At 45.8% G+C, this 20,428-nt stretch overlaps 1 protein-coding gene across 3 annotated transcripts; it reads left to right on the top strand.

The window, feature by feature from the left end:
- Positions 1 to 799: 799 nt before the first annotated feature.
- Positions 800 to 20,306, top strand: myo5ab (myosin VAb). Of its 3 annotated transcripts, XM_076990964.1 has the most exons (41): positions 800 to 993; positions 1,297 to 1,407; positions 2,247 to 2,418; positions 2,788 to 2,932; positions 3,385 to 3,541; positions 3,719 to 3,862; positions 4,464 to 4,545; positions 4,710 to 4,817; positions 4,936 to 5,039; positions 5,852 to 6,117; positions 6,262 to 6,343; positions 6,439 to 6,579; positions 6,772 to 6,897; positions 6,999 to 7,082; positions 10,970 to 11,104; positions 11,249 to 11,346; positions 11,465 to 11,551; positions 11,651 to 11,759; positions 11,886 to 12,097; positions 12,255 to 12,411; positions 12,794 to 13,033; positions 13,137 to 13,331; positions 13,580 to 13,673; positions 13,753 to 13,901; positions 14,009 to 14,116; positions 14,325 to 14,462; positions 14,947 to 15,003; positions 15,220 to 15,444; positions 15,579 to 15,616; positions 15,742 to 15,822; positions 15,918 to 16,089; positions 16,235 to 16,331; positions 16,463 to 16,564; positions 16,595 to 16,699; positions 16,911 to 17,065; positions 17,410 to 17,499; positions 17,628 to 17,778; positions 17,895 to 18,177; positions 18,305 to 18,479; positions 18,970 to 19,050; positions 19,143 to 20,306. In XM_076990964.1, the coding sequence occupies exons 1-41, from the start codon at positions 967 to 969 to the stop codon at positions 19,293 to 19,295; spliced, it is 5,436 nt and encodes a 1,811-aa protein (XP_076847079.1). In that variant the 5' UTR covers positions 800 to 966; the 3' UTR covers positions 19,296 to 20,306. The 3 variants fall into 3 exon arrangements, with proteins under 3 accessions (XP_076847079.1, XP_076847078.1, XP_076847080.1); XM_076990963.1 differs by having other exon boundaries at positions 16,463 to 16,699; XM_076990965.1 differs by lacking the exon at positions 800 to 993 and adding an exon at positions 1,050 to 1,114 and having other exon boundaries at positions 2,305 to 2,418; positions 16,463 to 16,699.
- The last annotated feature ends 122 nt before the right edge of the window (positions 20,307 to 20,428 follow it).

The following is a 20,428-nucleotide window of genomic DNA, read 5'->3' as shown; positions in this document are numbered from 1 at the left end:
TCTTCAAACGTAGCCTGAAGACTCACCTGTTTGTTGAGCACTTAAATGAGCATTTACACCGCAGACTGTACTTTTTCTTAAATTGTATGTTTATCTGTCTGGTTATTTGTGCTTCTAGGTATACATTTGGAATACGAGATAATGGCATTGATTCCTGTAGTTTAGTAGTAGTCTGACTCGAGGGTATCTTCTGCTACTAGGATGCATTCTGGATAAGAGCATCTGCTAAATGTAAATGTATATACTGTCATTTAAATGTGTAGTAAGCCCACAGCAACTTGTAAAATGTAATAGCGATGGATAAATCTACCAGAAAATGATTTCAGACTCCCATCACTTTCAGAAGGCCAAATGAAATGAATGTACCTCATTAATATGTGCTGTAATATTTATCAATAAAGCTAGTGGAAGTGCAGCTTGTTGGTATTTTAGATAAAATGTTTGTTCATTTTCAAAGTAGTGGATTCTGCACCATGGAGGTAGAATAAAGGGTCCACTCCTAAAAGAACTGCAACTTTAGTTATAAAACAACGAATAAAATGTTAAACCCTGATTTCACTGTCACAGTACCTGCTAAATATTGCATACACTACAGGTTATACAGGTGCGTTTATGACAATAATGTAAACCTTTCACAATTTTTCTAGATGTACACGGACTAAGTCGTTTCAGAATTATGATGATCTCACAAATCAGCTAAAATGTCCTGGATAAGAAACGGATTACTTTACCACTGGGTGGCGAGGGTTGCGTGTCTTCAGCAAGCAGCAGTTTATCACAGAATCAATGTGTCCTTATACCCAGAGTGCTTGGAGATTTGGAAGGGCTGATCTCAAACTCTCCTGTAGTGTAACTCATTAAGAGTGCTTGGGAAGCTCCACGAGATTACACATGTCCGCACTTCTTCGCCACACGAAGATCTAGTTCCTATCCTTAAAATAAATTATTATTTTTTTAGAAAGCGTCATGGCATCGCCGACTCTATATTCAAAGGTAAATCACTCCACATTCACGCTACTCCATGCTGTTAGAGTCAGTTCACAGGAAGGATCTGGTGATCTCCAACGTTGTCTAATCCTCTGCAAACAGTTTCGCTCCCGACAATACGAGATTGGTTTGTAATCGCTGTTAGGATTATCGTATGTGTCTACGTGTCAGGATATTCTGACTTTAGACGTCGACTGTATAAACTATGTTAAGAATATGTGAAGAACTTGGACAGCCAAATTGTATTAATGGCATTTGTTGTTATTAGTTCCATGCTTGAGATGAAACTCCAACACTTTATTTCTGTAGTATGCTCGGGTTTGGATCTCCGACCCTGTGGAGGTGTGGGTCTCAGCAGAGCTGACCAAAGACTACAGCCCTGGGGACACCGCTCTTCAGCTGTTGATTGAGGACGGCACGGTCAGTAAACCTGACGCTCCAGCTAGAAGTTAGATTTATACATTACTAGCTACTCAAATATTTTTCATTGTAAGTCACATGAATTACTCCTGAGCCCTGACTATAGAAAGTGCTTTGTACTGAGCAAAAAAAAACAAAACAAAACACTACAAACTGCTTCAAAATTAGCATAAGTTTAGTAAGTTTAGTCTCCCTTTCTTCAATTTGTGCAGCAGTATGAGTGCAGGGGTGAACTGGTGCCAGCATGTAAGCGTTTATCCAAGTGTCTTCCCATCCATGTTTGAAGGGAAGTGAAAGATGGAAGTACAGATATCACGAGGAGGAAGCCTGGTGTAATCAGTGATTCAGTCGATAAGCAAAGACTGAATTGTGAATATATATGGTTATATCTACTGGGATCAGGAGTCATTTATGGGTCAGCTGTCAATTTAAATCTACATGTAGCCTGCTTTGCATTTTTTGCCCAAAATGTAACTGCACCTGCAGTAGGGAGGGTGCTCAGCTTGACTAAGCTTATAAAAATGACATTGCTGATCTAATTTCAGGGCCCATGTTTGCATGATCCTGTTCAGTGGACTATGTAGCACATAATCTGCAGTTCAGAATTTTGAATTTCAATGTACCACAGCAAAAACTCAAGTTTGATATACACTCCTCTCTAACCATATCAGAAACCCCTTAACCTGCACCTACAGTCACTTTGTAGGATAGGATAGATGTATAGTTACAGACTGTAGCTGATCTGTTTGCCATCTGCCTTTCTAATAAAGTGATGTTTTACATAAACTGCTATATTTACAGTGCTTGTTCATTTATGGTGTTCGTTGACATTGGTAAAGGAGTTGGAGTATAAATTGGAGCCCAAAGGCAACGTTCTGCCTCCCCTCCGTAACCCAGATATCCTGGTGGGGGAGAATGACCTCACTGCTCTGAGCTACCTCCACGAGCCAGCAGTACTGCACAACCTCCGCGTGAGATTCATCGACTCAAAGCTCATCTACACGTACTGCGGTGAGTACACGGCTCTCTGACATCAGCTGGGCTCTGGCCACCGCTGCGTGGACTGTAGACTTTGGAGTTGCGTTATTACGCACCCGTCCCGTGGATATTGCCCTGCAGCACTGTCCTGTGCGCTGTAAACTTGAATTTGCGTTTAGATAATGGTGTGTGTGTGTGTGTGTGTGTGTGTCTGTGTGTGTGTGTGTCTGTGTGTGTAGAGATCCTTACTGACAGTTGTACAGTCAACATTGAGTATTTCAGTACTAATGGGTTCCACAGAAGAGGAGAGCTCTTCTTGGTAGCTGTGTTTGCAAAATTGTTGCAGATTACTGATCTAGCCCACTCTGAAGCCTCTTGAGTTAAATGGCAGTTTCTAATTAGGAATCATCCTGGTGGCTATCAATCCTTATGAGCCCCTGCCAATCTATGGAGCTGACATCATCAATGCATACAGTGGGCAGAACATGGGGGACATGGACCCTCATATCTTCTCCGTGGCGGAGGAAGCCTATAAACAGATGGCCAGGTTCGTGACATCACTGAGCACTTCTCAGTTCTTCATGATCTCCCCTGTAAAAACATCCATGTCTGTGTCTTCTACGGGTCCATTTGTCATGTTGTCAGAAGCTGCTGTTTCATGTTTCTTAATGTCCACTCTCTGGGCTTCTTTAACACTGCCCACTAGTATTGCCAGGGTGAATCTGTACACCCAATTCCTTTGTAAATTCATGATGTGTTCAGTAAGTACAAATAAGGCAATGATCGAGAATCATTTAAAATAAGTCTACAAAAATGCAGTATAATCACATCACCTTTACATTTGAAAATCCTTTTCTCTCTTTTTTGCTCGAGCACTCCTACGCTTGGAGAACGTGTGTTCTGGAAAATTCACGTCACTCCAGCTCCACAGTGCTGCTGCTACCATGCTGTGGTTCCGAGGCGCTCTAGTGAAATGATCTCTTCATCCTCCTCCATTAGAGACGAGAGGAACCAGTCCATCATAGTGAGTGGGGAGTCTGGAGCAGGGAAGACTGTCTCTGCCAAATACGCCATGCGTTATTTTGTCACCGTCAGTGGCACCTCCACTGAGGCCAGTGTGGAGGAGAGAGTGTTGGCCTCCAGCCCCATAATGGAGGTATTTATTCATTCTGTCATGAATCTATTCATTTAATGACTGTACTAATCCTTAATAATTGTTGAAAGACTTCTGTAAATTCGTTATTGTGACTGGGTAAAATCATAGCAGCCAACTGTATTATGAATGAAGTAAATACATTTGTTCCCTGTACATATCCCATAATTTCATTGCCAGGCCATTGGAAATGCCAAGACTACACGGAATGACAACAGCAGTCGCTTTGGAAAATATATCGAGATTGGATTTGACAGGAAGCATCGCATCATCGGGGCCCATATGAGGACGTACCTTCTGGAGAAGTCGAGAGTTGTGTTTCAGGTCATTTCCTCACCTTACTGACTACTCACTACAGTACTTCACTGGCTTTGGACCACATCTGTACTGAAATGGGCAGCAAGCTGTCCAGATGCTGGACCACTTCCAGAGTAATCTGACCACTCCCAGAGTAATCTGACCACTCCCAGAGTAATCTGACCACTCCCAGAGTAATCTGACCCCCTTTTGATACAATCCCCAGGTTCTGCTTTTATGGCCCAACTCCACATGACTAATCATTCCCAAAAGTCAGAACATCTGTTTGTTCTTTATACATGCAGGATATATCACATGAAGGATGATAACCTTAATGATACACTTGTAGCTGAGTATTAGTTTTTTTGTGTTTATCCCACTCAAACTGACCTTGTTAGAGATGGTTTTGAGCGGACAAATGCAAGTTAAGAACACAATTAGTGGTGCTGCATTGAGGCCCTAAAAAGGAAATGCAGAGACAGGTGTTACAAGAGTACAACCGTGATATGTGATGATGCCAGTCGCATCTATTCCCACATCCACTTTCATATCACATAACTCGTTTGCCGTCTCTTAGTAATCACCCGCTTTTCTCTTTAAACAAAAATCATCTACTTCTTCATTTCAGGCAGTTGAAGAACGCAATTACCACATCTTCTACCAGCTGTGTGCCTCAGCCCATCTGCCAGAGTTCAGCACTCTGCAGTTAGGTATGACATACGCTTAGTCTGGCCAACACTGATATGCTACTGCCCTAGTGGTTTAGATGTTTCAGTGGACAGGTAAAATCATTCAGTTTCATACAGATTTCAGGTAAAAAATTTATATGTCAAAATCTGTGTGTGTGTGTGTGTGTGTGTGTGTGTGTGTGAAGGCAGTGCAGGTGACTTCCACTGCACTAACCAAGGCCAAAGCCCCATCATTGATGGAGTGGATGATGCCCAAGAAATGCAAGCCACCCGCAGGGCTTTCTCACTCCTGGGTAGAGAACAATTCTCTCTATTGCAGTTAGTGTTGATTTCCCCAAATGTGGGTTTCATGATGGACCAGTGTGGAGTGATGTCAGGTTAGCTGCAGTAAAAGGAATGTGTTTCCTGCAGGAATCTGTGAGAGACAACAAATGGATGTGTTCCAAGTCCTGGCTGCCATCCTTCACCTGGGCAGTGTGGAGATGACTGGGCGGGGCTCAGCTAGCTACGTCTCTGTGAGTTTGAGATGGAGAACATGTAATGGGAGGAAGCATGCAGTAAAGCTCCATTTAGTACACCACTCACTAGCGGAGCTAACAATCCTCACTCCCTAGCGGAGCCAACCACCCTCACTCCCTAGCGGAGCCAACCACCCTCACTCCCTAGCGGAGCCAACCACCCTCACTCCCTAGCGGAGCCAACCACCCTCACTCCCTAGCGGAGCCAACCACCCTCACTCCCTAGCGGAGCCAACCACCCTCACTCCTTAGCGGAGCCAACCACCCTCACTCCCTAGTGGAGCCAACCACCCTCACTCCCTAGTGGAGCCAACCACCCTCACTCCCTAGTGGAGCCAACCACCCTCACTCCCTAGCGGAGCCAACCACCCTCACTCCCTAGCGGAGCCAACCACCCTCACTCCCTAGCGGAGCCAACCACCCTCACTCCCTAGCGGAGCCAACCACCCTCACTCCCTAGCGGAGCCAACCACCCTCACTCCCTAGCGGAGCCAACCACCCTCCCTGCTGGAACTTGAAATCAGAATGGCATTGCGCACATGTTTAAGTTCTACCAAAATTGTAGGAGAGGATTTGTTCTGAATGGGGCTGAAACTGACAACCCACGTCCTAATTAAATGCTCTGTTAATTTTAAGTTGTCTGAGGGTGGCATTAAACTTGAAGGTAATTGTAGAGCAGCGTTCTCTCACTCATGACCTGTGTATTCACATTTAAATCATGTCATGGTACACAAGACATGCTGATATGCTAATTTGCTTCTGTCCTTGTTTTTGGTTGTGCTATTCAGTAGTTTTTCCTCTGGATGTAGGCTGAAAACCACAATCTTTCTACGTTCTGTGAGCTGATGATGGTGTCCCGTGAGCCCATGGCCCATTGGTTGTGTCATAAAAAATTGAAGACGGCCACTGAGACCTTCAGCAAACCCCTGGCCAAGGCGGAGGCCATGGACGGGCGTGACGCCTTGGCTAAGCTCATCTACGCCAGGCTTTTCACCTGGATAGTGGGCCAGATCAACCGGGCCCTGCGTTCCTCCAGCCAGCAGCACTGCTTCATCGGTGTGCTGGATATCTACGGGTAAGTGAAAGATTTTCACATGGGTACGTTTCGATACTGAAAATACTGTTGGAAATGGTTTTGTTACAGGGAGGTGTCGGCTTTATTACTAGTCAGAAAGCATTTTTTTTGTTTGCTGCTGAATCAAACATTTTGTATATCTAGGTTTGAAACATTTGAACTCAACAGCTTTGAGCAGTTTTGCATCAATTATGCTAATGAGAAACTCCAGCAACAGTTTAACATGGTGAGTGTGGTATGTGTAGTATGTGCTCTGGTCTTTGGGTGAGCCAAACTGTTTACTGAACACCTCATCACTTGGCCTACCCGTTCTCTGTCCAGCATGTGTTCAAATTAGAGCAAGAGGAATACTTGAAAGAGCAGATCCCATGGACCCTGATTGATTTCTACGACAACCAACCATGTATAAACCTGATTGAATCCAAGATGGGATTGTTGGATTTGCTTGATGAGGAATGCATGGTATCCCTACCTCCATCCTTCCCTCTGAACCCTGTTCACTCTTGCATGTTGTATTTTATTCATTCATCAGGGTCAGAGAAATATTTACCCCAGATCGGTGAATGACGTGAGGGTTTATCACTTACCCCAGATGGGTGAATCATTCCTTTGATTTCAGTGCTTTAGTATCCTAACGGGGCATAATTTCCGCAGATGCCAAAAGGGTCAGATGATTCATGGGCTCAGAAGCTCTATAACACCCACCTGAAGAAGAGCATTCACTTTGACAAACCACGCATGTCCAACAAGGCCTTCATCATCCACCATTTTGCTGACAGGGTACAAAAACATTTCTGGTTCAAGAACTAGCACAAAAAGTATGTTTTCCTGAGTTTATTCCCTTTTCTGACTTTTGGTATTGTTCTTTGATCGTGCCTCAGGTGGAGTACCAGTGTGACGGGTTTCTGGAGAAGAACAAGGACACCGTGAACGAGGAGCAGATAAACATGCTGAAGTCGAGTCAGGTACATGCAGCCTGGTGGGTCAGCCGACCCTCCCGCGTAGTCGCTCGTTAGATCTGCTCGTTACAGGAACGTGCTGTAGCTTAAAGGTGAACGTCACTGTAGATTTCGTCTGACACAATATAATCACAGTTAGATTCAAATGAAAAATGCTACAAATCACTTAAAATTCACACTTCCTGTGCTTATTGATTTGTTTTAACTCTTGCCCAAAACCAAGTGAACTCTGCCCAAAATATTTTTCCAGCTGCAGTCTTTTGGTCTGTCAAACCCGTCATCAGGGAAAGTCTATATACAGGGCGTGTCAATTTAAAGTATGTTTATAGTGAAAATATCCCATACTGGTGTCATTTCTGTGCCACGATCTTTGTGTGGTAGCAATTTTTCCAGATGTTTCAAGATATTTTTTTAGTATTGTAGGATGACCCCTCCCAAAATTTCCCACACTCTCTCTTTCCTCCTACTTTTTGGTGATTTCCTCTTGTAGCCACTGCCTGGTGCTGTAAGTTTCTTCTCTTAGCATTTGTGAGGGCTCGTTCTTCTTTGCCTTATTTAATGATAAATTCAAACAGATAAATAGTTGGGAATCAACTAACACTAATTATATGCCATTATAAAGCTATATAATTATGGTTTAGCCCAGTTTTGTTGCCTTGCAGACAAGAAGGTGTTTTAAAAACCAGCAATATTGAATATTTCACGTGAAACGACCTTTCACGTTCCTCCCTTTCACGTTCTTCTAACGCCACCTCCCTCTAACGTTCTCCGTTGTAAAGGACTGACGTTTGTGTGCCACAGACGGGTTGTTAGTTTAGCTGCTTCTCTGTTTTAGTTCCGGAACTCTCTACACTTGCTCATGGAGAATGATTATGATCTGGCTGTGTTTAGACATCTTTTTTTATATATTTTAATTTTTTTAAATTCTTTCTTTTATTCTTTCTTTATTTTGAATCACATATCCACCTGACAGCAGATTTTTGTTTATTATTATAATTTTTTCTTACATCACAACAATGTAGATTACCCAATTACAGGGCCTGAATTTCAGTGCGGGATTGCGGGAATTGCGCACTATTTATTTGATTCCCGCAATTTTAGCCTTAATAATGCGGGAAACTCCCGCACACAATTACAGCGAAAACGTTCATCAAAAAAATAGTTCGGTTTGTATTGTGAGACGGACAGATAGTCGGACAGACCGACGTCCGTACTGGACGCTGCACTCGGCGCTCTCACTCTTCGTCTCTCTACAGAGCTACGAGAACCTTCTGCTTTATAGGCATTTCTCCCAGTCAAATCAGAACCAACACAGTCCGCAAATCTCCATCATCTCAAATTGAACCCCCTCATAAAATATCACCGGAACCCCAGCACACTAACACAAACAGCAGCGGCGGCGACGTTGACGAAACTAATCAGGATTCACAGACAGGTGACAGCAGTAAAGTAAAGCAGCAGTCCAAAGATACGTTTCAGGCCAACTGGCGAAGAATATATCCTTGGCTCGAAATTAATAGCGGTGAAATGAGCTGCTCCATTTGTAAAATCTACGGTGCTGTGCCTTTTACCAGCCGATGCTACAAAACATCGACTTTAAGTTGCCAATCGGCTAGTGTATCCCACACAGCAGCACTGAAAAGAAAGCACGAGGCTGATTCGGCTAAAAATGCGATGGCTAACGCTATTGAAGTTGCACAGCTGCAGTGTGAGGAAGAAATAAAGGGGCTTCTCAAAACCGCTTACTTTATTGCAGAAAATGAACTGGCTAATTCAAAATTTGTTCATCTGGTTAAATTCATGAAAGAGATGGAGTGTCCTTCTTTAAAAAATCTGAAAACTGAAAGTTATGGAAGCTACCTTAATGAGAAAGGTGTAGCAGAAATGCACCAAGCTATTGCAAGTACACTTGTGGAAGATGTTGACAAAGCTGTGCTAAAAAGCCCTGTGTTTTCTTTAGTACTGGACGAGTCCACAGACATAAGCAACATGAAGCGACTTATAACATATGTAAGGTACATAGAGGACAACAAGATAAAAACAAAATTGTTCAGGAACTCTGAAATTGTTGATGGAAGAGCAGACACTATTTTTGAGGATATGAAGCAATTGCTGGCAGAAAAGAATTTAGATGGAAAAAAGCTTGCAGCAGCTTGTACTGGTGGTGCTGCTGTTATGACAGGATGCCGCCAAGGAGTTGTTAAAAAACTCAGAGAGGAGTTCAACTCAGATTTGGTAGGGGTGCATTGCACAGCTCATCGTCTTGCACTTGTTGCTAGTGATGCAGCCAGATCTGTGCAACAGGTGAAAAAGTTTCAGCAGGATTTGAGGTCAATTTTTGTATTTTTCAGTAATTCTGCTGTCAGAAGCAACAAGCTGCATGAATTGCAGAAACAGCTGGATGAGCCCCAACTGAAGTTTACCCAGCCACATACAGTAAGGTGGCTGTCAGTTCATAGTGCTGTATCAGTGGTGTGTAGATCACTGAAATCTCTGAGAGATGTTCTTGAGCACATGGCTGCCTCAAACACTCGGGACTCAGACATCTGTCAGACAGTTCAACTTTGTGGCCCTTGCTCACCTGATGAAGGATGTACTTATACATGTGTCCCTTCTCTCAAAACATTTTCAACGAGAAAATCTGGACTTTTCCACTGTCCAGCCAATGGTTGAAGGTACCAAAGAGGCCTTGAGAGAAATAATGGTCCACCCTGGCCCTGCAGAAGAAGAATTCTTCAGCTCTCTTCAGGGTAACGAGTTCAAAGGAGACAAGCTTTTTGAGTTCAACACTCAAAAAACAGCCTTTAATGACATGAAGAAGAGGTATATAGGATCCTTGATAGATGAAATTGACAGAAGATTCCCTGCTGACACAATGGATATTCTGTCATGGTTCACTATTTTTGAACCAAAGAAAGCCATTGTAGCAAAACAGGCCTCTGAGAATTTCACTCTCTATGGTGCAGAGAGGCTTGAAAACCTGTTGAAACACTTCTCACGTAGTGTAAATGCAGATGAAGCTCGCTCAGAGTTTGCAATGCTGAAGCAAATCATGGTTTCCAGTGAGTCACATACTTCATTGTCCTTTCAACAGTTTGCAGAGACTGTGTTGCATGAACATAGCGGTGTGTTCACTGAAATGGAGAAACTCATTAAGATAGCTCTGGTCATTCCAGTTGCAAGTGTGTCATGTGAACGTGGATTCAGCACACAAAACAGGATTAAAACTAAATTCAGAAATTCACTGAGTAATACAAATCTCACCAATCTGATGCTCATTTCAGAGCTTGGCTCTCCCAGAGACCAGTTTGATTTCAAGAGAGCTGTTGTCAAGTGGAAAGAGATGAAACAGAGGAGACAGAGGACAGGGAAAGAATAGTATATGAAGGCAGCTTCTTATATAACGACTGAGGACTTTGATGATCTGAAAGAGGTGGCCAATAACAGAGGAGAAGGACAAAAACAAACAGATTACTACAATGTATAAAATTCTGCCTGATGCCAAGTCAGGCATGTTTCATTGTTATTTGTGTGCTGTCTGCGCTACTTTGTGTGAAAATTAAAGTGAAGTTCTGTGAAACCGTGGGACTCGTGCCTCGTCTTTCATTGTGCCGCGAGCATCACAGTTGAAGTACAGCAAGACCTGTATTTAAGCTTACCAATAGTATCCCCCCCAAAATGTAGAAATCCCCCTTATGTGACACATTTAAGGGGGGAATTCCCACTCATTTTGAAAAATGAATTTCAGGCCCTGCAATTATGTGGATCAGTTTTTTCATAAAACATAAGAATTTATAGTAATCTTATGAATGAATCTCAGTGCAGTGTGCTGTGTGTGTGATGTGTTTTGACCCCGCTCAGGTTTCCATCTCTCTTTCAACCCTCTCTTTCAGTTTGCCTTACTGCTGGAGCTCTTCCAGGAAGAGGAGAAAACTCCGGGTCCTAGCACGATTGCGGCTTCTGGTCGCACAAAGATGACACGCGCAGGGCATTCTGTCAGAGAGCACAAGAAATCAGTTGGGCTGCAGGTTCGGGGGCGGCCTCGCACGACCTTTCACGTTCCTCCCTTTCACTTTCCTCTAACGCCACCTCCCTCTAACTTTCACCGTTGTAAAGGACTGACGTTTGTGTGCCACAGACGGGTTGTTAGTTTAGCTGCTTCTCTGTTTTAGTTCCGGAACTCTCTACACTTGCTCATGGAGACTCTGAATGCTACAACCCCGCACTATGTACGCTGCATTAAACCCAACGACTTCAAATCTCCTTTCATGTTAGTAACCTGAAATTTCATCTTGGATGGGTTCATTAAGAAGCATTCTTTGTTGATCAGATTCAGTAAGGTTTTTATTTTGTCCCTTCACTTCCACTCTCACTCTTCTTCTCTCCAGGATGGAGAACACTAGGGCAGCCCAGCAGCTGAGAGCATGTGGTGTTCTGGAGACTATCCGCATCTCTGCAACGGGCTTCCCATCTAGGTTCATTTATACTTTTCCCAACTGTTTTCACTGGTTGTAACCAACTGCTTCAGTGGCTCATAGGGCATGAGTTTGATGTTTTATAAACACTATTGTCAGATGGACATATCAGGAGTTCTTCAACCGGTACCGAGTGCTGATGAAGCAGAAAGATGTGCTCTCAGACAGGAAGTTGACGTGCCAGAACGTGGTACTGCAGCTCATACAGGTAACAAGGTTCTTTATGTAATGTGGAAGGGAGTCTCAAGTCGGACACCATATGGGAGCACTGCCGGGTTTAATTACCAGTTCGCTCTCTTAATAGTGTTGAATGACTCCTGTCCTCTCTTCCCAGGACACGGATAAGTACAAGTTCGGCAAGACCAAGATCTTCTTCCGGGCTGGGCAGGTGGCGTATTTGGAGAAACTGCGAGCTGATAAGTTGCGTGCGGCCTGTGTCCAAATCCAGAAGACCATCCGCTGCTGGCTCGCGCGCAAGAAATACCTGCGTGTGCAGCGAGCCGTGGTCACCATCCAGAGATACGCGCGGGGCCAGCAGGCTCGAGCGTGAGTGCCCCCTGCAGGGATTCTGCACCACTACACGTGCCTCTGTTACATTAGACAAGGCTGCGATCGGTCAGGTCACCACGCAGCTGCTTCGGGAGGCTCGGGGTGACGGTGCAGTGACCCGTCCTCCTGTTCCTCCTCTTCCTCCCGCACATAGCCTGTGTGAGGCGCTGAGGAGGACCAGGGCGGCGGTGGTCTTGCAGAAGCACCGGCGCATGTGTGCGGCCAGACGTCTGTTCCTGCGTCAGCGAGACGCCGCATTTCTGCTCCAGCGGCTGTTCCGCGGCCACGCCGCCCGGCTGCAGTACGCGCAGGTAGACCCCACGACCTCCGGCACCACCACGAACACCATCCACATCTGTGTCTTCACCCCTGAATGGTAGAAGGAGGACGATACCGGTCACACGGGAAAGGTGTTAATGTTTTGTTTAGACTAAAACCTGAGCAGATTCATCACGTTGGAATATATTTGTAGCCTCGGACAGGTACGGTATTCTGGCCAAAATAATCAACTTTTGTCGGACACATTAGCTGGTAATGCTGAAGAGAACTGAAGGGCACAACTGACATCTTCACAGACGTTTAATTACACAACAAAATCGTTCAGACGTTGGCTTCATCCACAGGAATTTTTTGATGTGCTTTGTGTGTGTGTGTGTGTGTGTGTGTGTGTGTGTGTGTGTGTGTGTGGCTCAGCTGCGCCGTGAGCAGAAGGCGGTGGTGGTCCAGAGGTGGGTTCGGGGCTGGCTGGCCCGGCTGCACTACAAGCGTTCCTTGCGGGCCGTGGTCTACCTGCAGGGCTGTGTGCGGCGGACACTGGCTTGCCGCGAGCTGAAGAGGCTCCGGGTGGAGGCACGATCTGTGGAGCACTACAAGAAACTCAGCGTTGGCATGGAGAATAAGATCATACAGCTGCAGAGGAGGGTGGATGAGCAGGTGTGTTTGTCGTTCATCTTCCAAACCGCTTATTCAGAAAGGGGGTGGTGATGGGGGGGGTGGTTACTACAGCTTGTGCCTATGCGTGTGACCATGTCTCCAGCATAAGGAGAACAGAGAGTTGTCGGAGCACTTGAGCGTGGTAGAGAGCAGTGGTGCGGCCCAGCTGGAGACGCTACAGCGCCACCTAGAGGCGCTGCAAGGAGTGCAGGAGGATGCACGTCGTCTTGCCGACCGGGTGTCTGTCCTGGAGGACGAACTGGGAGTGGCCCAGCAGGAACTGGACAGGAGCAAAAAAGTACGTTCTGATGAAAAGAAATGTTTACACTACAGTAGGCCAGAATTGAAGGCTTTTAACCAGAACAGAGCAGGTTTGGTGCCCTCACACAACATCATTAAAGTGACGTCATTAAAGTTCTCTGGATGTTCGCAGTTCTCATGTTCTCCCAGGCTTTCTGATGGCAGGTCAAGAATTTAGTGATGTGGCGTGAAAAGAGCAAAAACACTAAGATGTCAGGGCTATGCTCTTCTGGGCTGTTCTTGAAGGTGGTGGCAGAGCTGAATGAGAAGAACACTATGCTGAAGAGTGAGAAAGATGAGCTGAACAGGCTGATTCAGGAACAGGACCAACAGATTACGGGTGGGTCAAACTGGTGGTGTCCCTCTGAAGTGCTTTTCCAATATTATAATGGTCATCTCTAACGTGCATGTATTTACAGATAAGCTGGAGAAGACCCATCAGGAATACGCTGAGCGCCTGGAGGTGGAGCTGAATGAAGAGCGCACTCGCTACCAGAACCTTCTGACTGAGCACCTTCGTCTGGAGGACCAGCATGCTGATCTGATGTCTGAGAGATGGGCAGCAACAGTACGAGCCAGGCAGCTGTGTGATGTGGAATTCAGACGCTCCGCTCCTGTTTTGGGGAGAAATATGTAATGATAAATGAAAGGGGTGTTTTTGCACTTTTGTCCCAGCTTGCCTCCAGAGCTGATTCCTTAAAGACAGAACCTGCTCACAACAGCACCGAATCAGAATACAGCAGAGAGATCAAAGGTTCAGAGGTCAACGAGCTGGCTGGAGAGGTGAGTCTTGATCTACTGTCTTTCCTCTACGGTTTAAACTCTATACTATGCTTTCTCACATTTAATGCTGCCAACATTCGAGTCTAAGCCTTTTCCTGGAAAGTGATTAGTATTGGTATCTTTTTTGCTTCTCAAGTGAATTTTATTGACTTATTCCTCCATAAGTGATGATGGCCTTCTCTTGCCTTCTTCCTGTGGTCCACCCCAGGAGGAGGAGAAGGGAGGCGTGGACGTGGTCCTCCTGCTGAAGCTGCAGAGGCGGCTGGCTGAGCTGGAGGAGGAGAGACTCCTCCTGCAGAAGGAGAGCGACTACAGAGAGGAGCAGGTCCAGCAGGAGTGCGCCAAGGTGACCACGTCAGCCACGCGGTGACCGGAGTCCAGCTGGATCAGTGTTGCCGTATTTCCGTGGTGGCAATTGGGTGTTGGGTGTGGGTGTTGGTAAATGGAGCACAGTAAGCAGCTTGTCTAGAATAAATATGTTTTCCCATCACCATAGTGGCACAGTTGAAGTACACAACAACTTGATGAAGTAGCTCGCACAGAACACCCGAATACGGTCTCACCTCGAACAGGGACAGCGCTCTGTGTGTCTCCGTCATCCCGCCACTAGCAGCATCGTGCTTAGTGTTACTGTTTTGAGCATTGCCCACTCCTGTTACTTCTCTGGAGTGGCGAATAAACTCCTTGGTGTGTGAAAAGAAAAAACACTTGTAAAAAGTGTGATGAAACTTCACCCATGAATCCGCAAGCTTTCAGGACACGAGTATTCACATTAATGAATGTGTATGAGATGACTATTGTTAGTTATTAATTTGCTTTCTGGCCTTCAGGACCTGGAAGACTGTCGGAGAACGATAGGAGCTGAGAGAGACTATGAAGCACAGAAGGTGCTTACCTTATAACTTTACTCTCTGAAAAACAACCGTTGTCTTTAATCGTTTTTAACTTGATTACATACTAGCATTGTCAGTAAAACCTTAATGTCTGGATCTCTAGGTGGAGGCATCACTACTAGTAAATGTTTGCATGATGCTATGCTGTATATGCTATTTTGACCACCGAGATACGAGTATTTATTGTGCGGTGTGCTCAATGGACAACAGCGTCAGGAGCTGGAGGCGGAGAATAAGCGTCTGAAGAAGGATCTAAGTGAACTGCGATTGGCTGTCAGTCGTGGGCGGGGCTTAAGGCTGACGTCCCCGGGGGCTTCGGCCTATAACGTGCTTCTGGAGCAGCTGAACTCCACCAGTGAGGAGCTGGATGTGCGGAAGGAGGAGGTGCTTCTTCTACGCACTCAGCTAGTAAACCTGGAGGCCCTCAAGAACAAGGTAAAGGTCAGGAGACCAGGCTCTGCTTACTCTGTACATGTGTATATGTTGCTTATTACAATCCTGCTGTGTCTTCCATCTGCTCGTTTTCACACACACACACACACACACGCCATGCTTCCACTCTCTTTCAGGACGCAGTGAGTGAAGGCGACTCCGGTCACACCAGCAGGTATCCTTCTAAACATGCCCCCCCATCAGCCAATGCTCCCATCACGAGCAGTAGATCCACCCTACTGTCCAGCAGCTGTTGGACCCTGGTCCTCTCTGCTCATGTGGCTGTGTGTCTGTGTTAAGATCTCCCACTCTCGATCTGCGTGAGCTAAACGAAGATGGGGAGCTGTGGATGGCATACGAGGGCTTGAAAGAAACCAACAAGTGAGCTGCAAAGAGACACAAACACGTCTACGCAATTTATTTGATCTTTGACCTTTCTCTTCCTGGTTCACCATATCACACCTGCTACACTGCAGGCTGTTGGAGTCTCAGCTCCAGAGTGAGAGGCAGGTCCACACAGAGGAGCTGGAGGCCCTGAGGGTGGAGCTGAACGCCCTCCGCCAGGAGACGCTCGCCGCACAGCCTCAGGACACACACGGGAACCTCGCCCTGCAGCACGAGATTGGACGCATCACCCGTCACAACCTGGTGTGTACAGAGAGACACGGAGTGTGAGACACGGATAGACTGTTGCGTATAATAATTCTGCCCTTAACCATGTAGCCTCCTCGCTTTGAAATGAGGACTTGGAGATCGTCTGTCCGTAAACGAGTCGTAATTGTAATGACTGTAGGAGCTCATGGAGCAGATGGACAAGCAGGACAAGACCATTCGCAAGCTGAAGAAACAGCTGAAGATTCATCTGAAAAAACCACCCGAGGCGTCTGATGGTGAGTTCGCCGCTACGAAACCTCGGCCTGTTGTACGGCCTTTCTGATATGATGCCCACTACCTAATATACGAGCTCCAGTGCTGCAGTAGTTGATGTGGTGAGTACTGACACGTTGCTACATGCTAAAAGGCTCTGCTGAGTGTCGTGTGGTTGCCGTGGGCGGGTCGCTGAAGCCGAACTCGGCAGAGGCCCAGGAGGACGCGGGCCAGGAGGACGCGGGCCAGGAGGACGCGGGCCAGGAGGACGCGGGCCAGGAGGACGTGGCTCTGCCGGCGGCCGGAATCGTGCGCAAGGTGCGGAACTGTCGAGGAATGCTGGCGTACAGGAAGCAGGACGAGAGCAGGCTGCTCAGGACCCTCATCACAGGTGACAAGCTCCAGTGAAGCCTTCATTAAACCAGCTGACCCGCAGCTCTGGCGCTCTGATGGTTTTCAGCTCTTTGAATAGCTGATAGCAGACGAGCGTTCCTGCAGACGCCATGGTGGTTTTAGACCTGGTCTGGGAACAGATTCCCTGGAAAGCATGTTGTAGTGGGATTTCTGTTGTTTTGGGATGCGTGCGCTGTTGTATGACTCAGATCTGAAGCCCAGTGGGGCTGCGGTGAGCCTGCTCCCAGACCTGCCAGCCTACATCCTCTTCATGTGCCTGCGTCATGCCGATTACACGGGCGACGACCGGAGGGTCTCCACGCTGCTCAACTCCTCCATCAACTGCATCAAGAACGTGCTGAAGGTGAGAGTGTAGCGGTGGGCGTGATGTTGCTCACAACGCCCCCCAACGGCCAACAGGCCTGACACCAGCCTGCTCCTCTGTTATTTCACGGATAATGTCTGTTTAGTGCTTGATCTAGGTGTGTACCACAAAACTACATTTCACTAATGGTTCTTGTCTTGGATAAGCAGTCATGCTCATTAGTTTAATGGGTGCCGCTGTGGAGAGCCAGAGCCCAAAGGGATTACGGAATAGCTTTGCAGGAGCCCTTTAGCCCTTAATGATGATAAACTGTTGATTTTCACCATTGTAATTGGGATTAGGGTTTAATGTAATTGAATCTGTCATCTGTCCTTTCTGTACAGAAAAGAGGTGATGACTTTGAAACTGTTTCATTTTGGCTGGCCAACACCTGCCGCTTCCTGCATTGTCTGAAACAGTACAGTGGAGAAGAGGTGTGTGTGTGTGTGTGTGTGTGTGTGTGTGTGTGTGTGTGTGTGTGTGTGTGGAGAGAGATATTATTTGACTTCTCATGCTTTTTCTGCTTGACTCTTGACCTTTGACCCCACCTTAACACTGTTAGGCATATACAAAGCACAACACTCCACATCAAAATGAGCAGTGCCTGCTGAACTTTGACCTGACTGAGTACAGATGGGTTTTGAGTGACTTGGTCATCCACATCTACCAGCAGCTCATCAAGTGCATGGAGCACGTTCTACAGCCCATGATTGGTAGGGTTCCTCTTCATTCAGTGTTGCAGAACCTTGTTTGTCTTCCCACTATCCTGATGTCTCTCACTTTTTCTTCTCCCAAATCTACCCTTGTTACTTTTGCCCCCCTTGCCCAGCGGTGGGCATGTTGGAGCAGGACACCATCCCAGGCATCCTGGGCCTGAAGCCCACCGGGCTGAGAAAGCGTACCTCCAGTTTCCCCGAGGAGGGCTCCTACACGCTGGGGTCCATTATCAGTCAGCTGGACTCCTTCCACTCCACCCTGGTCCAGCACGCCAACGACCCAGACCTCATCAGACAGGCTGTCAAACAGCAGTTTCACATCATCTGTGCCGTCACACTCAACAACCTGCTCTTGCGTAAGGATATGTGCTCCTGGAGCAAAGGGCTGCAGATCAGGTACCGGCCAGCAGGGTGTGCCACTGTACCCTGTCGACCACAGTAACTTGTTTAATGTTGCCCTGTCGGTTTTTGTTGTTACTCTCGTTATCTTTGATGTTGAGATGAGGGCTGTGTGTGTGCGCAGGTATAATGTGTGTCAGCTGGAGGAGTGGCTGATGGATAAGGGTGTGCAGGGGGGCGGGGTTAAGGAGACTCTCGAGCCCCTCATCCAGGCTGCACAGCTGCTGCAGGTCAAGAAGAAGAGTGTGGAAGATGCGGAGGCCATCGCCACCATGTGCACTGCTCTCACAGCGGCACAGGTAACGTCTCCACACACACACACACACACACACACACACACACACACACACACACGACAGAAGGCCAGTGCTGCTCTGTAGGGTGTGTGACTGCCCTTAAATATTCATTTTACACATCTTTTTAAAGAGTTGTAAGATTGCTCTTTTTCCTGAAAAGTGTGTATGTATGTAGTCATCAAGAGTGATGAAAACAAGGGGAAGTTCATCGAGGGCAGACTTTCCTAACCTTTGAGCCATGACAGTCAGACGGAGAGCCAGCAAATGAGATTTTTTAATTGACCTCCCCAGCCCTGCTTACATAGGTGTGGTTGTACCGAATGACATTATGCTAATCAAGGATGAAGATTAGTAATGTCTTATAGCTGTTTGTATGTTTGTGGGTAGGTGGCCCTGGCCTTCGAGCCGCCGGAGTCTGCCGTTATTGCCATTGGAATGTGGAAACTGCTTTTAACCTCTGAGCCTTTTTCTCCTTCTCCTTTCCTTGCAACAGATTGTGAAGATACTCAACCTTTACACACCAGTCAATGAGTTTGAGGAAAGAGTGTCTGTTTCCTTCATGAAGTCTGTGCAGGTGAGGTTCTTGCTCCTGGTGGTGCGCATCTTTGTGTGCGCATGCTAGTGTGTGTGTTTTTGTAACCTTCCACTTTTCCCTTTTATCTGCAGTCATTGTTGAAGGACCGTGAGGAGTCCCCTCAGTTACTGATGGACAGTAAGACCGTCTTCCCTGTCTCTCTTTCCTTCATCCCTTCTTCTTTGGCCCTAGAGAACCTTCAGATCCCCCCAAGCCTCAACCTCCGTTTCCTCTCGTGCCTCTGAACACCCTGAGTGCTGGGGACTCACCACGTTCACCAAGAACTACATCACAAGCAGAATGGTCAATTTTACTCTAAATTTTGTTCAGTTGAGTTTCATTTCAGTCTTGAGGTGCATGAATGGAAACCTTCTGTTCTGTCCATCTACACCAAAGCTTCACCTAGGCCTCATTATGGGGAATATGTGAGTGTTATTTCTTAACACATTTAATATAACTAAGTGGCTAATTACCTCACCATAGTCAAATGTATTCACCTTTTGTTACTAAGCACGTGGTTCTGAATCTCACAAAGTCTACAATCTAAATGAGTTTTATCCACCCATTTTAAGCACACCATGAGGTTTTTTTTAAGTGCCTCTAGGTTAATCTAATTCAGTTTCACACTAAATGGCACTTTCTGTGAGCATGTTGCCTTAGTGACGAGAGGGATACTAATGTCAACAGATGGTACTGTTTACTTTTTACTAAACTGACTTTAGATTGGAAATTGTGCCTCAAGTATGAAAAGAAAAATCTCCTGACCTCTGTACGTCTTCTCTGTAGTATGTTGTTTGGAGTGTGTACCTGTGCCAGTCTTATCTGGTACATATCATTGTGTTTAAACTCTACTTGTTCCAAGTTAACTATAGTTTTAATGTGATTTCATTTCTGTTATAAACCTTTACATCTAAGAACAAAAAGAACCAGGTCTAGTCTCTCCTTAATGTGTCATGATGAGGTGATAATTTATTATATTAATTTATTAATGATGAATGATGTTTATTGAATGATGTTAGTGATTGGATGAATTTCGGCATTTGTTGAATTTCACTCTTTACACAGCTAAAGCGTAAATGTTTTAATTTGTTTATGCCAGCCTTGTAATCTGTAACATGCATGTAAATGTAAGCAAAAATATTAGATATTAAATGTATAAAAATGGATTTAGATGTAATTTACAGACATGTGGTCACCATTTAAAAAATGTAATTTGAACTTAAATTCGTTGTGGAAAAATAAATGTATTTTTGACTTCAAAATGCCTTCTAACTTCAAGTCAAGAGTATTTACTTATCTATTTTTAACTGAAATTTGGAATTTGGAGATGAGCACAAGAGCAAGTCCATTTGGACCGTTTGTCTTTTGCGTTTACCCC

Source organism: Brachyhypopomus gauderio, unplaced genomic scaffold (genome assembly GCF_052324685.1).
Source record: "Brachyhypopomus gauderio isolate BG-103 unplaced genomic scaffold, BGAUD_0.2 sc79, whole genome shotgun sequence".
NCBI classification, from domain to species: Eukaryota; Metazoa; Chordata; class Actinopteri; order Gymnotiformes; family Hypopomidae; genus Brachyhypopomus; species Brachyhypopomus gauderio.
Note: the sequence above shows the minus strand (reverse complement) of the source record. Positions and strands in the feature narration are given on the sequence as shown.

Bases quoted from the DNA above. Each gene is read 5' to 3' on its own strand.
- myo5ab (XM_076990963.1), top strand. From the start codon at position 967: ATGGCATCGCCGACTCTATATTCAAAG. The intron at 6,580-6,771 runs GTATCCCTACCT...TAATTTCCGCAG, and splicing joins TGCTTGATGAGGAATGCATG to ATGCCAAAAGGGTCAGATGA. The intron at 13,674-13,752 runs GTGGGTCAAACT...ATGTATTTACAG, and splicing joins ACAGGACCAACAGATTACGG to ATAAGCTGGAGAAGACCCAT.